The sequence below is a fragment of the Seriola dumerili genome, unplaced genomic scaffold (genome assembly GCF_002260705.1).
Source record: "Seriola dumerili isolate Sdu_G_001 unplaced genomic scaffold, Sdu_1.0 BDQW01000449.1, whole genome shotgun sequence".
NCBI lineage: Eukaryota > Metazoa > Chordata > Actinopteri > Carangiformes > Carangidae > Seriola > Seriola dumerili.
In genome coordinates, this window is record NW_019174704.1 from 2,618,154 (window position 1) to 2,633,549 (window position 15,396).

Below are 15,396 nucleotides of genomic sequence, written 5' to 3' on the forward strand. Positions count from 1 at the left end.
CCCCCCCCACCCCCTGTTTTTCCACCTTGAAAATGAAAAACACAACTCAAGGACATTCAGCAAGTTTATGCATCAGCAATCACATCGTGGCTGAAATAATAACTGTGAGGGAAGCAAACAAATCACCTGCAAAGTAAATTTGGTCTGCGTCTACTGATGACACCTCTAACCCAAGCAAATGCCTTTTTGAGCCGCGCCGGACGGTAGAGAGAGAGGTCAGATCCAGGTGCCGGCTTTATAAAGGTGCCGCAGACTTCCGAAATAATATAGTAAAAATAAATCTATGTGGGATGAGAGCAACAACATGAAAACAAGACAAAATTGTAGTTTAAAGAGTAACTTGCTGAAAATCCTGTCTTTGCTGACATGATAGTATGTGGAGTTTGAGCAGGTATGTTGTCTTTTGTAAACTGCACATTTGTGTATGAAGATTAAATCAATACGTCTTTCATCCTACAATAATTCTTTTGGAATTTTGACTTCACAACAACTCTGGTGTTTTAANCGGGTGTGTGTGTGTGTGTGTGTGTGTGTGTGTGTGTGTGTGTGTGTGTGTGTGTGTGTGTGTGTGTGTGTGTGTGTGTGTGTGTGTGTGTGTGTGTGTCAGGCCATCTGTTCTCTGTCGTGTCTGGTCCTGTCTCCCAGGGCTTTGTCTTCCTCTCAGTGTTCTGGGATCAAGAAGACAGACATGTACCATAACTCCTTCTCAGATGTACTGTCCCCTATCCCCACTGTTTATTAGTGGGGCCCATATGCCAGTGGTGATTGGAAAAGGGAAATTGTTTTGAAATCTTCCTGGTGTCACTGTCATAGGCACTGAGATCCATATCAAAAATCAGTTAAAAAATGTAATTCAATCTAATCTAATACATGTTTGAGTGTCAGATGTTAAAACTTACTCTCACTGGAAAACGTCCACGAAGAAGCGACTGACCAACAACATGGAGAGATGATGAAGTGAGTTATTGCCTCTCGATCTCCCAAACCTCATGCANCGGACGGTAGAGAGAGAGGTCAGATCCAGGTGCCGGCTTTGTAAAGGTGCCGCAGATTTCCGAAATAATATAGTAAAAATAAATCTGTGGGATGAGAGCAACAACATGAAAACAAGACAAAATTGTAGTTTAAAGAGTAACTTGCTGAAAATCCTGTCTTTGCTGACATGATAGGATGTGGAGTTTGAGCAGGTATGTTGTCTTTTGTAAACTGCACATTTGTGTATGAAGATTAAATCAATACGTCTTTCATCCTACAATAATTCTTTTGGAATTTTCACTTCACAACAACTCTGGTGTTTTAATGCAATTTTCTCTGGCATTATGATCATAATGGAGTTTTAGGAACAACACAAGGGGCTGCATTGTTGAAGATACCGGTTAGACAATGAAATACGATGCGGGAAGGGAGGTCTGAGTATCAGATCTTCGAGTCTGAAGGTTTATCAGACACCAAAACACTGCCCGGAGGTTTATAATACCGTGAGTCTGTTTAATGCAAGTCCTTATCTTTAACTTTTGTGTTTGATGGTGTCAGTAAAAGCAGAAGAGCCCTGAGTTCTTGCCACTGGTAACATGTTAGATGCATCTTGCAGTCTTGGCTGCAGTGCACTCTGGGCTTTTACTGAGGAAATAGGTCCTGCGTTATGATGTTCTATTATCTATTATTGCCGATTGTCAGTGCAGGATAGCATCTCTAAAAAGACGCCTGTGCTCTTTCAGTCTGAATGAAAGAATTCAAGACTGCATTGTAATAACTGTGTAACTTAACAGGTGTCTTAGGATTGCTTTTTCCCTTAAAGAGCTTTTTGAAGCTCTGAAGCATTAAGTTGAAATAGCAGAAAATTAAACACTTAATTTGGTGAAAAAGATAATGAAGCCAAATTACACATTGGAATAGGGTGAGTTCATTTTGAAACAATATGGTAAGAGACTGATAGACAAGCATAAAATGTCCCTTTTGTTGTAGAGAACAATTCTGTCACGTTCATTTCTGTTGATTCATGCTGAGCTTTCTTCTTCCTATTCTGTGATTATTATTCCAGTTTTTTTTTTTTTTTTTTTTACAATTACTTATTCAGGTATTTACTTTGCTCTTTTTCTGCCTTTCGCACTTCTTGTCTCACCTTCATCGCTCTGATGAGTCTTTAGATCATTAGTGCTCCTGCACCTTTACTCTGTTTCAGTTTCTGTGTTTCTATCTCCGTCTTTCTCATGGAGTTTCCAAGGAGACGGTTTGCGCCCGAGAACAATCATCAGACTGTAGTGAGGGCTTTAGACCTGGCAACACACACACATGCACGCACGCACGCACACACACACTTACACACGCTCACACACATACACTCTCATGCACAGGCCTGGTCTTGGCCCTGTCCTGCTGCTAGTGCATTCCTTGGCTAGCTGGATAGCGAATCATTGCTCGCTGCTACAACATCAGCTGTTCTGTGATGCCACCCTGGGGCTTTTTGTAGCTGTGAGACCCTGGCACTAAGGCCGGCTGTTCTCCAAACTGTTGCTGTGGCGTTAATACTGCCTTGAAAAGGGCTTAGCTGGCTTTAAATGTACCAGGACCTTTAGAAACATAGCGTTAGCCTGCAGTAGCACTGCTCCGGCTAACAGGTGTAGCATCCCATTAGTTTACCCGTAGCCAAACAAGGAGGAGGAGTCAGTGTCGTCATCCGGTTTAAAAGATACAGCTCCACCATCAGTGGGCTTCCGTTGAATAGATATTGGTTGGGGATGTTGGCTCCTCCCAGTGAGCAGAAAAGACATCAACTTATTTTTCAGCAGTATATTTTATTGAAAGAAATTTTAAATTCATTAAGAGGAATTCTGCAAAAAATGTTTCCCTCTCTCATTTTTCCCTCTAAAGTAATCTAATTTCCACCCAGAACACTGTCAGACTAAACATATAATGGACATATAGCCATATGTAACCCAACCTTTTAGTATCCTATTCTTGATCTTAACATCAGTGTCCCACATATGAATAAACAAGCATGAAAAAGAAAAAAGGGACAAAACCACAAAAAAAGATTAATAACATCAGTCTTCCTCAGATCTCTTTAAAGTATATCCAAGAACAACTGTCCAGAGAAAAACCACAGAAAGACTACAGAGATATAATAACCACTGCAAAAAAAAGTGTTATGCTAAAGAAAAAAAAAAGTAAGTTGTTCCAATAAGATAAGGTTACCATCTAGAGTGCAAATGTCCAATTCAATGAAAGAAATCATATCTTGAAGCCACTGAGAGGAGTGGGAGGTGTAGGAAAATAAAACTCCTCAATATGCTGTACTGTAAGCCATGTAAATCGATCAAAAAGTTTTTCTTAGCCAAACAGATTTTGTGGGAAAGTGACATTTTTATGCAGTTTTACCACGTTAGATGTGGGACAAAAAAAAAAAAAAAGTGGATGTGAGCCACACTATAAATTAATAAAAAACCCACTCATTATGCAGCAATGCACCCCTCCACAGTAAAGTCAGGAAGCAGCAACAACAGAGTGACACCAGGATGGTTTTTAATAAGGGAGAAAAAAAAAGGTGTTTTTCCCATATTTTTTCCAGATGTAAAGTATAGCCACAACTATTAACCAATGGGAGGTATAGCATGTGACAGATTTTGAACATGGCAACAGACTGCACAGTGACATGTTATAGGTTTCCCTCCTACCTTCCTCTCTCTGAACTCCACTTACACTCTCCTCTCCTCTGTCACCACCTCCTGTCGTCTTCACACTTCTCCACTGCCTCTTTTTTTCCCCTCCGTCACCTATTCCCTCCCTCAGAGCTCTCCTGACTCCTGCAGAGACATGCTGCGTCATGGAAACGACCGACGTGTGTGTGTGTGTGTGTGTGTGTGTGTGTGTGTGTGTATAGCTGGTGTTACAGCCACCCTAGCAGCACCTCCTGCTGTCCTGCTTGGCAGATCATTATAGGCAGTGAAGATTTACATGGAGGCTGGAAAGACGGTACAGAAAAGAAACGAGAGAACGAGGCGTACACCACAAATTCTTCATGCACTTACTGATATATTTCTTAATGCGCTTGTGTGCAAGTTTTTTTGTCAACATTATTGCCATTTCTGGTGATGTTTACTTGGCACTGTGGGTTGTTGTTTCCCAAAGAGGACATGACATGACAGACTCCCAGTGCTCTCGTGCAGACATTGTTCCTGGCTAAATAAGAACACTAAAATTCATTATTTATCCCCATTCACTAGATGACACACGCTCTGGAGGTGAGCATTTTCCCTTGCTCTGTTTTGATTGATCTGAAATAATTTAAGGTTGCTTGCCTTGAACACAAACACAGATTTTTTTTGATTTTTTTTTTTTTTTTTACCAGAGGAAATCTATTCAATTGTTCTTTGTCTACACACTCGATATAGTGAAATTCTTGTTGTGTTGTGGTGGATTTGGTGTTATGGGTGATTTATTATTCATAAAAATAATAAGAGTAAAGCTGTTTTTAGAGTCCAAAATTGTTGGATCGATCGTGTGTGGAGATCCCACTTTGTCTGAACATCCTTTTTGCAAGTAACTACACGCACAGATTCTGCTCAAAACCTGATTTATGTCTTAGATACATCTATCTGGGGTCTGACAGTTTTGTCATCTATAAAAGAACAAAACATTGTTAGCTCTCCTCTGTGTTAAGAAAGAATGCAAGGTGGTGCAATAGCATACGCAGTCAGTGGATGGATGTGAAGGCAATAATTTCCTTCCTCTTCTGTCTGAACACATCATTCAGGTTGGGTTTTTTCAGATCCAGGTCCAAATTTGCAACTTATCCATTTAATCGCCTCTTTTTATCAGCAGTTAGCAATGTGCGAAACATTTAGGTAGTAATCTAAATCTAAATATGTAAAACATGTTATCTATTTGGCATAACTTAAATTAGTTTTTAAATCTTAATTCTCAAAAGCTAATCCTTAATGAATCTGATAATGTTTCAGAAAAATTCAGATTGAAATAAGTGGATTGAATACTGGACAATGATTCAAGGTCAAACCACCTCTAACCTTAGCTCCTCTACCTCCACGTGTTAGAGGATGTAAAGATGTGCGAAGTGGAAGATGGGCAAGCCAAAATGTGAGCACCCTCTTCTGTGGGAACAGGAGAGAAGAAGTGTACAAGCTTATGGATCCAACCCCCCACCCCACTCCCCCATTCTCTGTTCTCCTTAAGCCTCACTCTTTACTGCATTGTGTGTATGTATGAGTTGTGTGTGTGTGTGTGTGTCGAGTAAAAAAAGAATAAAATGTCACAGACATACTCACAGTGCTTTGGCAGCAGTTTCACAGCACACAATGATAGAAAAGGAGCCATGAAAATCTCCTAATTATACACAAACACACACACACACACACACACATATACACAAGCACACACACTTAAAAGCAGAGAGCTTTGTCTGCAGCCTCCCACATACACACACGTACTGAACACAAACTCTCACTGCTCACACTCCTGGACTGTGACAGTGCGGTACAAAGACCAGAATGTGGAGCACGCAGTGTTGGGAAGCAGACAGGAAACAGGATTTCTGCTGTAAAATGGGTTTATATCTTCATTATTGTTTGGAGCTCATTGATACATACTGTAAATGTTACTGTGTCAAGTTGTTGTGTCTCTTTTTGACAGACCTACATTGGGCCCTTTGTTTTCCATTTAAAGTAATGGTGAGGCAAAAATACAATGAATAACATGCAGGAGAGCCATGAATGATGAACACCAGTTTTGAGATGCAACATCAAGACGCCATATATAGTTTTAGATTTGTGCTTTGTCTGTTAAACCTGGGAAAAGTCATCCACATCGAATGGCTTCTCTAGCCAGTTTTTAAAGAAAAAGAATTCTCTCAGTTATTACTATAATGAATTGAAGTGCCTCTTTTGAATGGAGTGGAGTGACTGAGTGTAGTGAAGCCAATTCTGTATTTAACAGAACTGTGGGATTTAAGGTTTGGCATAATAGTCTTGTGTTGTGGCTCTGAAAAGCCTCGGTGCTCTTGTTCTATTTATGCCTTTTACTTCTTGATTTGAAAGACAGCTCCCCTCAACTCCACTGACACTTTTAGAGCAACTTTTTTCTGTGTTTTTTTATTCATGAAAAATGTGCAGCTCCCCTCACCTGTCTGCTTTGTCTTTCTCCCCCTTCTCCCCCTCTTTCTTCCCTTCATCCCTACCAATTCTATCCCATCTCTCTTTCTCCCCCCCCCCCCCCCCCCCCCCCCCCCCCCCCCCCTCCCCCCCCTTTGCCTTCACGGCTCACTCTCACTCTCTCCCTCTGTCTCTGTCTTGATATCATCCATCTCCTCTCCCCTGCATCCTCCTCCCTCCCTGCTTATGTCCCCTGCCCTTCCTTCAGGTTTGTCAAAGTCCTTCCCATTGGACAACTCTTTGTTCGACAGCTGGCTTGCCCAGTCGGTTCAGATCACCGCTGATGACATGATGAGCCAGTGGGCTCTGGGTGCCCAGCATGGGGACAAGAGCGGCAGCCTGCTTTCCGACCAGGTAGGGCTTCATCAGCAGGAGGGCTGAAGGATGATGCCTCGGCTGTATCTGAGTTGACTGTAATTTTATGACCCTGATACATAAAGTAGATGCTTCCTTGATAGAGCAGCAATGGAGTGAATTCAGTAGTGGTTTTTAACTTATTCAATACTTTGTAAATAAAAAGCGATCTTGAAGCAGACCTCCAGTACATTCATCAGACCCGTTAAAGACGGGTTATATTAGACAGCGCTACAATCTGGGTCTTGGCAGTGAATGTTGGCACACATGGCAAAATTCAAACAGCTGAAATCAGCAGCAGCATCAAACAGTCCATCACCTCTTGAACTGAATCCCAGTCCACTGCACTGGTGGACAAAACTAGTGCCAGGAGCCAAATAAGGAACTATCCTGCCTACAGACCTGATTGACACAGACATCCAAAGTCACATAAAGTTCTTGGTCAAAAAGTAAGTTATTAGTAAGAAAGGAACTTGATCTGGGGCAAAAGGGCCTAAAACTATATGAATCTAACGTCTGCAAAAGCAGAGAAATGTGTAGGCGAGGCATCTTTTCAGAAAGTAAGTAGAGCAACTGCAGACAGTAAAAAATGAGCCTTTCTTCAACTGTTAATGCAGTGTTACTTTTTATTTCATGAACTTAAAAAAACAGCAAAAAACTAAACAGTAATTGTGGCATGCGCAAAGGTTCAGTAGCCGTACTGAGTCAGTACTTGGGAAGGATGAAAAAATGGATGTAAATGAAGACTCTTGCTTTCCAGGCAAGGCTCATTGATCCAGCAGCCAGCGCAGTAGAGTATAGTATTGAAGTGTTAGGTATTCAGTTTGTAATGCTAAAGTCAAACATCAGTATTATAATATGAGGATTTGATGCTTTTGTCTGTCAAGCACAGTAAAGAGGAAACTTAATATCTTTGGGTTTTTGACTGATGGTCAGACAAAACGAGACATTTGAAGAGGTCGCATTGGTCACTATTTAATGCAATTTTATATAGAAAACAATTAATAAAAACAAATAAAAAATAATTAGCAGCCATTTGCAATGCGAGCTCAAAACCTGCTGTAAGCTTCCACAGTGACTATGAACAGTTTTCAAGAGAAAACTGTTATTTGTTGCGAAACATAATCAAGTACAGTGGATTATGACTTTGGTGGAGGAAGAGCACTTCCTCTCTTTTGACAGATGTCACAGACCCTCAGAAAAAAATTATGCCTCCACACCTGGAGTCACATTCAAGCACCTTTTATGTAGAATTATTTCAACGCTGGATCAGGACCTTTACGTTGAATCTTTATATGAGTGCAGTTTTTGACGTTGCTTTACACAATTACCGTGGTGCGTTGATCAGTTGGATGAGAGAGCTGACGGTCGGAGCAGAGCTGCACTGTGGCTGACCTGCTGTTCTCCTCAGGAATGTGCTCTGTTTGTGTATTGATTGGCAGGGGGCTCCAACCAGAATACATGATATAACGCCATTGTTTGGGAATGTGTTTTGGAACAAAAAAAAAAAAAAAAAAACAAACAATAAAAGGAACAGGAATACAGCCATTTTTCAATAAAGCAGAATGAGACGTTGAAAACCTGATATCCTTAAGAGAAAGTTCTGCAAAAAATAAAAGGGCCTTAAATGATCAGTGACTTTTATCAAACAACTCCACAGGTTCCAAGTTACAGTGGCGTGTAGTTGACACAAATGATAAAAGCCCCTTTTTTTTTTTACAACACAAAAGAACAAAAGATTCAACAGAAACCTCCCATGAAGAAATAGACAATCACAGTGTAAGGTGCTGTCAGAATACGTCAGCTTTGTCACTCGCTTCTTTGCTCAAAATAATGTGACATTAGCTGCTCACATCCTCCACTGATGAGCTGTTCGGAAATGTGGGTGGGTGGGGAGTTTTTGTTCCAAAATATTACGGGCAAGAATGTGAGCCTTCCAAACCAGAAACCCGAGCCACAGACAAATAAATAGTTTTGATCTACGAGCAACTTTCCAAATACAGTATGTCATGAATATTTTTTGTAAAACCTGTGTTGTTGTTTCCTCGGAAGATGAACTGATTCAGCTGTTCTCTCATTTGCTCTCCTTTTAATTCTTATCCTCTCATCGCATTTCTTTCATCTCCGATTCCTGTCTTTCCATACCTCACCTCCTCTTTTCTCCCCCTCTCGTGCAGCTCCTGCAGGGCGAGGAGAGCCTGCTAAATCTCATGATGGAGAACTCCATGCAGTCCACTTGGAAAACGCCCCAGCTGGGTCGCAAACCACGAGGGAGCAGCAAGCCCCGTGCTCGTGGTCATTCCACCACCCCCACCCAGCCCCAGACGCTCCTCTCTGCAGCGGCTGCCTCCGCCGCTAGCAGCCCCTCCACTGCAAAGAGCCTCTGGGTGAGTGTGGTGGAGGACAAGCCAAGCCATGTGGGCCGGAAAGGGGAAAGGTCCAGGGGGTCCTCCAAGGCCCTGCACCACCACCACCTTCATCACCACCAGACCAGGAGCTCTGACCTGCAGGGTGACCCACCACCGCAGCCACCCATCTCCAAAATGGATTCCTGTCACATCTCAGAGGACCAAGGCCCCTGGGAGAGCATCCACACGGAGAATGGCGTTGCATCAGGGGCTGGATCTGTTTTCACCGGAAGCTTATCTTCACCTCCGGCCTCCAGCCCTGTGGTCACAGTTCCAGACACGGGGGCGATCCTCCGTGGCGGGGCTCCACGACTCCGTCTGCCCCGCCAGGGTAAATCAAGAGGGAGGGGCGTGAGCGGAGGTGGCGGCATAGCGGGGCTGGAGTCCATGGACCTGCCGCTCACAAGGAAGGACACGTCCCTGCTGGACGCTGCCGAGACTGACGGGTACTTCTCTGACGGCGAGCAGAGTGATTCGGACACACGCTCTGGCGGACGCAAACTCCGCTTGCCACAGTTGCATTCTGGGAACGAGGACCTGTTGAGAAGGAGCGTGCTGGCGTCCTAAAGAACTGAGACTCAAATCGACACACACAAAACACACAATTATCCAAGCAGAGTCCCGCTGGCTAATTGTTTCTCCATCTGTGCCCAGTATACAGTCTACACAACATGGCTGGATGGCTTTGTTCAACCAAATCCCTGTCACATTTACCAATGGAAAATCTCTTCAGCTCTGACCTGTTTTGTTTTTGGGGGGAATTTGAATGTAGCTGTTTGCCTGTCGTACAGTAAATCTTCTCCACCCGACCGTAGTTTGTTGTTTAGACAACCACAAGACGCGATACATTCAACAAATAGGAAACAAACATTACCTTTTAGTCTTTTTCGTTTTGTGTTTCAGATTCATTCTGTTTCTGGGCGTTGAAGTACCCTGTTCTGGCCTCACGTCTGTGGTATCTGCCAGACCTGGGAACAAACACTTTGGGGCATTATTATTATTATTACTATTCAAGCTGGTTTCAGGGTCTGCTTCACTTTTGGTCTTTTATGGCCTGAGATACACCCAACGAGTTCTTGTTTTCTTGAATATATTCAATGGAAAGACAATGTCACTCCAGAGTTGTTCAAAATACGTCTGCGGAAGACATGGGACGACATGTATTCAGCTTTGAAAAGCACAACTAGCTAGTCATAAGAGCTGTAAGCTGTAAGCACTCGTGTGAATAATAGATGCTCATTCAGGGTTGGGGTCAATCCTCATGATGTTGAATCAGTTTCAAAATGTACACTAAAAGCTTAATTCTCAAATTTATCGTCGCAGACTTAAAAAAAAAAAAAAAAAAAACATCTCCAGCTTTCCCAGTTTTTGAATAGTAAACGGATTGACCCCAACCCTAGTGCTCATTCAGATTGTCACACAGAGACACAAACACAGACATACTGACACACAAGCAAATCCCTTTGCTCACATCACAGCCGTTGTTTGAAATATTTGGTCTGACTTTTGTCAGCTGCTTTCAAATTCTTCCTAATTCTGTGGGGTTTTTTTTCTGTTTTTTTTTTAGCCTGAATCTTTGGAAAAAATCATTGTAGAAACTCTGTGCCTTCTGTCGCTCGCCCTATGCCCCTGCCTCCCCTCAAACCCCCGCACACCTCCCCACCTACTCAATCAACCAAACAATCAGCAAGTAGATCAATGAGTCGTTTTTCAATCGGATTTGTAACAATCAAACCAAAAGGTAATCCAGTCGGATTGGCTACCAAGTGTAGCCAGCTTTGGGCTCCTTGTCACCTTAACAATTGTCTAGTGCCTGAAACAAGGATGTAAATGCAGCGTTTGCCATTAATCAACAAAGCATCTGCAACAGTTAGCAAAGCAGAGCCATGCCGTACTATCGGTGCAAAGAGCTGCCTACTGTTCTATGCCCCCATAACTAGATCACTGCAGTCCAGAGCCATCAATAAACAGAGTTTGTCCAGGTTGCACTGTGGGCGCCATGTTGCTGACCGCAACAACAGATACATGTGGAGAAGGGAAGATAAAATAGTAGCATGCTAGCCAATGATCATTCAAACCAAGTTTTTGATTTTTTTTTTTTTTTTGTATATTGGTGGCAATAAAACTTATTGTCAATTTTTGTATTTTGAGTAGCCTGTTTCCTGTGCTAGCTGTCAGGTCAATGGTATTAATCCATAATGCTCCATTAATGAATCGCTCGTGTAAAAATATTGCATAAAATTTGGGCAGAAACAGTCACAAGTCTCCCATTTGCATCTGCTCCCTGCAGATTATCCTCATTTGGCACTGGTGGACTGATGAAATAAAACTGGAGAAAACATAAAACAAAATAATCTCAACCGAAATGTCCACTTACCAGCTAGATTTCAGCCACATCTCACAGTCTTGGCTGGCTCAGGTGTCATCACATGACCTAAGAGTGGAAAAACAGCTTCAAGGTTCCTTGAACCATTTTTTCCCTAAACCTTTGCCTTTTGTCTCGTGCATATAAAACAATCACTGACTCACTGTGCTGGTTAACATGAACATCCACTGTGTTTCAGAAGTTTATCCACATCATTTGATGATTTCTGGGTATTGAAGTCTTCAGAGGTCAGTTATTTCTGGTTATTGTGTGAGGTTGCCAGGGTTAACAGTGCAGCTTTCAGGCAACAGACATCAAGAAAAAACGAGTCAGTACAGATAATTCATGTGTATCTCTGTATCTGGATGTAGTGAGACGGCCAACACCATTTTATTCAGCTAAGCGTTGAGCGGTCATGGCTGCCACGTGAAGCTGGACGTGGACAAGCTCTCGTCACTGATGGCTCTGCTGCGCCTTTTCCTCCTGTTAGATGAATGATGACAATGTAATAATCAGCTTCAGAGGCCTGCGCTCTTAAGTTCCTGAATTGAGTTGTTTGTAAATTTGTTTTTAAAAAAATACTGTTTGTTGTTCTCTCAGAGAGTTGTATTTTGTACTTAAGCAGTCCATGGTATTCTCAGGGGTTAAAAAAAAACTTTTAAAAAAGAAGAATAAAAGGTTAAAAAATTTATCGAAAAAGCGACGCAAGACGTAGATGCATATATATACAGTATATATATATATAAATATATATATATACATATTTTATATCATATACTATATATATATATAAAGTGATGTGTGTATGTCTAGAAACTTCCTTATTTGGCAAGCTTCACTGTTTAAACTCCTACATGACTACTACTGAGCATGCTCCTCTCAGTGTGACCATATGACCATCAGCCCTGGGTTTAATAGTCTCAATCAATAATTAATGCTCATTTTAACTTGTTTGAGTTACCAGATTAGGCAGACAGGTCAGTTAATATTGCCTCGGTGGTCAATTACAAGAAGGGACTTTCTTTTCATTCTCTCACCTTTCTTGCAGCTAAGACCCGTCTGGGGCCAAATTGGGGTGAAATGCATCACAAGTGATTTTTTTTTTTTTTAAGGGCTGCTTTACCCAGGTCTGATGAACAGACATTTAAATGGAGGTGCAAGTCCAATCTACTTCCTCTGTTTTTTTTTTTCTGTTTGGACAGCTTCTAACCTGTCTTCTGAAGCGACCACGCCAAAGAACAGATCTGTGTATCAAAGCAGCATATTTACATCTTATCTACAAACAAACACGCATACAAGTGCTCCGTCTCTGGTTTTCAAGATGAAGAATGTTAGCTAAAGCATGTCCGACAACTCTGCCAGCGCTGTCCAGGTCGGCTCTGTTTAATCCAGCTTCTCGACCTGGTTCGGCCTCAGCTCGATGCGGTTCGGTTAGAAACCCTGTAAGCTCAGGCGCGGTGCCTTGGTGTTGTGTGAACCCCTTTGCTGGCGCCGTTAATTCTAAGACACCACCACCAATAAACCGAACCTGGATTCTCCCAGATCTCCGTTAACGGGGGGTTCACGTAGAAGCCTGTCACCACAGAAACGGGCGATGGTTGACTCACACATATTTAACCCCTTTCAGAAAAAGCCAAATGCTGCTGAACTGAACACAAAACATACAGCTCACACACAGACACACACACACCAGAGCTGGTATAACAGGGTTATAATGTACAAGATGACTAGTTTGTTTTTTTTATGTTTTTTTTTTTTTTTTTATGTATACGTGGTCCTGACTGCATCAGGAAGTATGAGCTTACTCAGAGTGAAGCGCCCCCTAACAGCAGGAGAGTATTATTACAGGTGACAGCGCTGTGTCTCTGTCTCCTTTGTCCTTCAGGTGTAGCCATCGTAGAAGATTCACATTGTTAGTCTGCCACACAAAGTCTGTAAAAACCCTCTTGGGAAAGTTGGAGTTTTTATTTTTTTTTCTTTGTTTTTTTTTTTTTTAACTGTGCAAGGTATTGCCTAAGGCAGTTGCTAAATTTTTACAACAGCAAAAATACAGAACAGGTGGACGATTTTGGACTTCTACGTTGGCTACCGTTATTACAATCCGCATGGAAACTGACCATAACAACACATACAACAACAACAACAAACAACAACAACAACAACAACCGCAACAAAGCTTGTGTTCTTGAAGTGAGGATGTGGTGAAGTATCATTACGACCCACAGGATCCTCCGCTGAATGGTTGTTACCATTCATGTGTTGCTAAGACAGAAAAATGTAATCTTGGTTTCAATATTCAATGTTCAGAGTAGCCTGACTTTGTAGACAGTGGTATTAGACAAGGCCTCACATGTAACGGCCTTAACATGTAGTAGCAAATGCTAAGGCTGCACAGTGCTGGCAAGAAAAAAAAATAAAATGAAGGGCCTCTGCAGGAAGTTGTGGTTACCTGAGTTACACTTGCTGTTTCTCACGTTTGCTAGTCAGATTTTAACCCAAGAACAGCATCGTTGCACCTTCTCTGGCAAATTGATGATTGCAGTTCTGATTGGTTTTTTTTCTCCTGGATATTGTGCAGCCTTGGCAAACACAAACTGGTTATTATTCTATATTTACAGTGTGGCTTCAATGCCCTCTCCTTCCGCTTCGTAGATACTGTAGACTGGAGTCTTTTGCAGGTTCTTTTTATCAATATCCACTAGAATACAACTTCAAAGCATCACTGTCCTCTGTGTGGTACACTGGTGTGGGTGTTGGCTCACGGCCTGAAATGTGCTCTGATGATCTTTGAATTTTGCAACTCTGTCAGGTCGAATATCCACATGATATGAGGTCCGGATACAAATTTTTCTCTCTCCTTTCCATTTTTTATTCGTAATATTTGGCATGGCGTTGAAATTTCTAGCCCCAGAGTGAAGCATCAGTGTCAGCATCAGCAGAAAATCTGGTGGAGTATTGGACGATATGTTTTCTGTGCCATTTTACTATTTAGAGTCATCATGTGTAATGGATAAATATACAACTATACAGTTTTCTAAGTGGTAAGCTGGTGCATGTGTCAGAAACAAAACTCTCCCCCAGGTGTTGGCATGAATGCTGCACCACAGAAATAAGCTGGTGGGCATCGTGCATGTAATGGCAGGTCAGAAACACACCTACACACAGCGATGAATTCCTAGACTTCAGCTGAAAATGCCAGCGCTGATCGCTGCAGGTAATTGGAACACTGCCCACTATTCACGCAACCGTCGTCTACTGCTCCGACACCGTTGTAAAATTCCTTGGAAAGGCATCACTGCACAGGCAGGGCTGGGTTCCTCAGAACTTCCTCAGCTGCGCAAAGATCATGTTTAAAGCTCTTTATTAGCAGAGAGGTAGGTTAGGGCCATCCACCAATAAAACACTGGTAATTTTTGTTGTACAAGCCAATTTGTGCTTCACAAAAAATTAAAAACAGCCTTTAAAGTCCGGGTGTTGCTCCTGGTGGATGAAAGAGTTTGATTTTCTGCTATTTTGAGACAAAGAGTGATGATTGCGCTGATGTGGTTTTGGGGAACCGGAAGGGCCAAATGAAATGCTGTTCATAAAATATCTCTCTCTTCCTCTGTGGTTGCTCTTTCGTCCAGTAAGAAAGTGGTTTGAGGCTGTCGTCAGGTCATTGAAGCCAGGATTGGCCAGTGCTTTATAATTTAATCAGTGAAATCGCGTGAAAGCAGTCGCTACGTGCTGATGCAGCTTGTTGCACGTTATGTACATCAGACTTGGAAAAAACCTAGAATCCGGGATTGAAATCTCTTGAAATCTTGATGAAAATTGAACTTATTCATGGTCTGCTTAAATCCATTTGAAAATGGAGACTTACGTTACATGATAGAGTGTGACCCAGTAACTGCTTAGAGCTTCTTGTTTCTGATATCACTGACAGTCCTGGCCTTATTGTCCTGCGCCAGCCATACAAACCCACCCACCTACCTACATACCTACCGCTGGAGTTTATATACATCTACAATAATGTATAATACTGTTCAACTACTACTACTAAAGACATGTTCATTTTCCGTGTTTTGAGAAAGCCTTTGCAAGCTGTTATTTTTTTTTCTTTTGT

The 15,396-nt window shown here is 42.1% G+C and overlaps 1 protein-coding gene across 1 annotated transcript in view; it reads left to right on the plus strand.

Moving 5' to 3' along the window:
- The window catches only part of LOC111234472 (E3 ubiquitin-protein ligase Jade-2-like), a 16,869-nt gene extending 6,596 nt beyond the window's left edge, over positions 1 to 10,273 (plus strand). Inside the window, exons 2-3 of the mRNA XM_022762587.1 lie at positions 6,373 to 6,518; positions 8,696 to 10,273. Coding sequence (XP_022618308.1) covers positions 6,453 to 6,518; positions 8,696 to 9,493 — 864 coding nt within the window. The 5' untranslated portion in view covers positions 6,373 to 6,452 and the 3' untranslated portion in view covers positions 9,494 to 10,273. The remainder of the gene's footprint in view (positions 1 to 6,372; positions 6,519 to 8,695) is intronic.
- Positions 10,274 to 15,396: the final 5,123 nt, after the last annotated feature.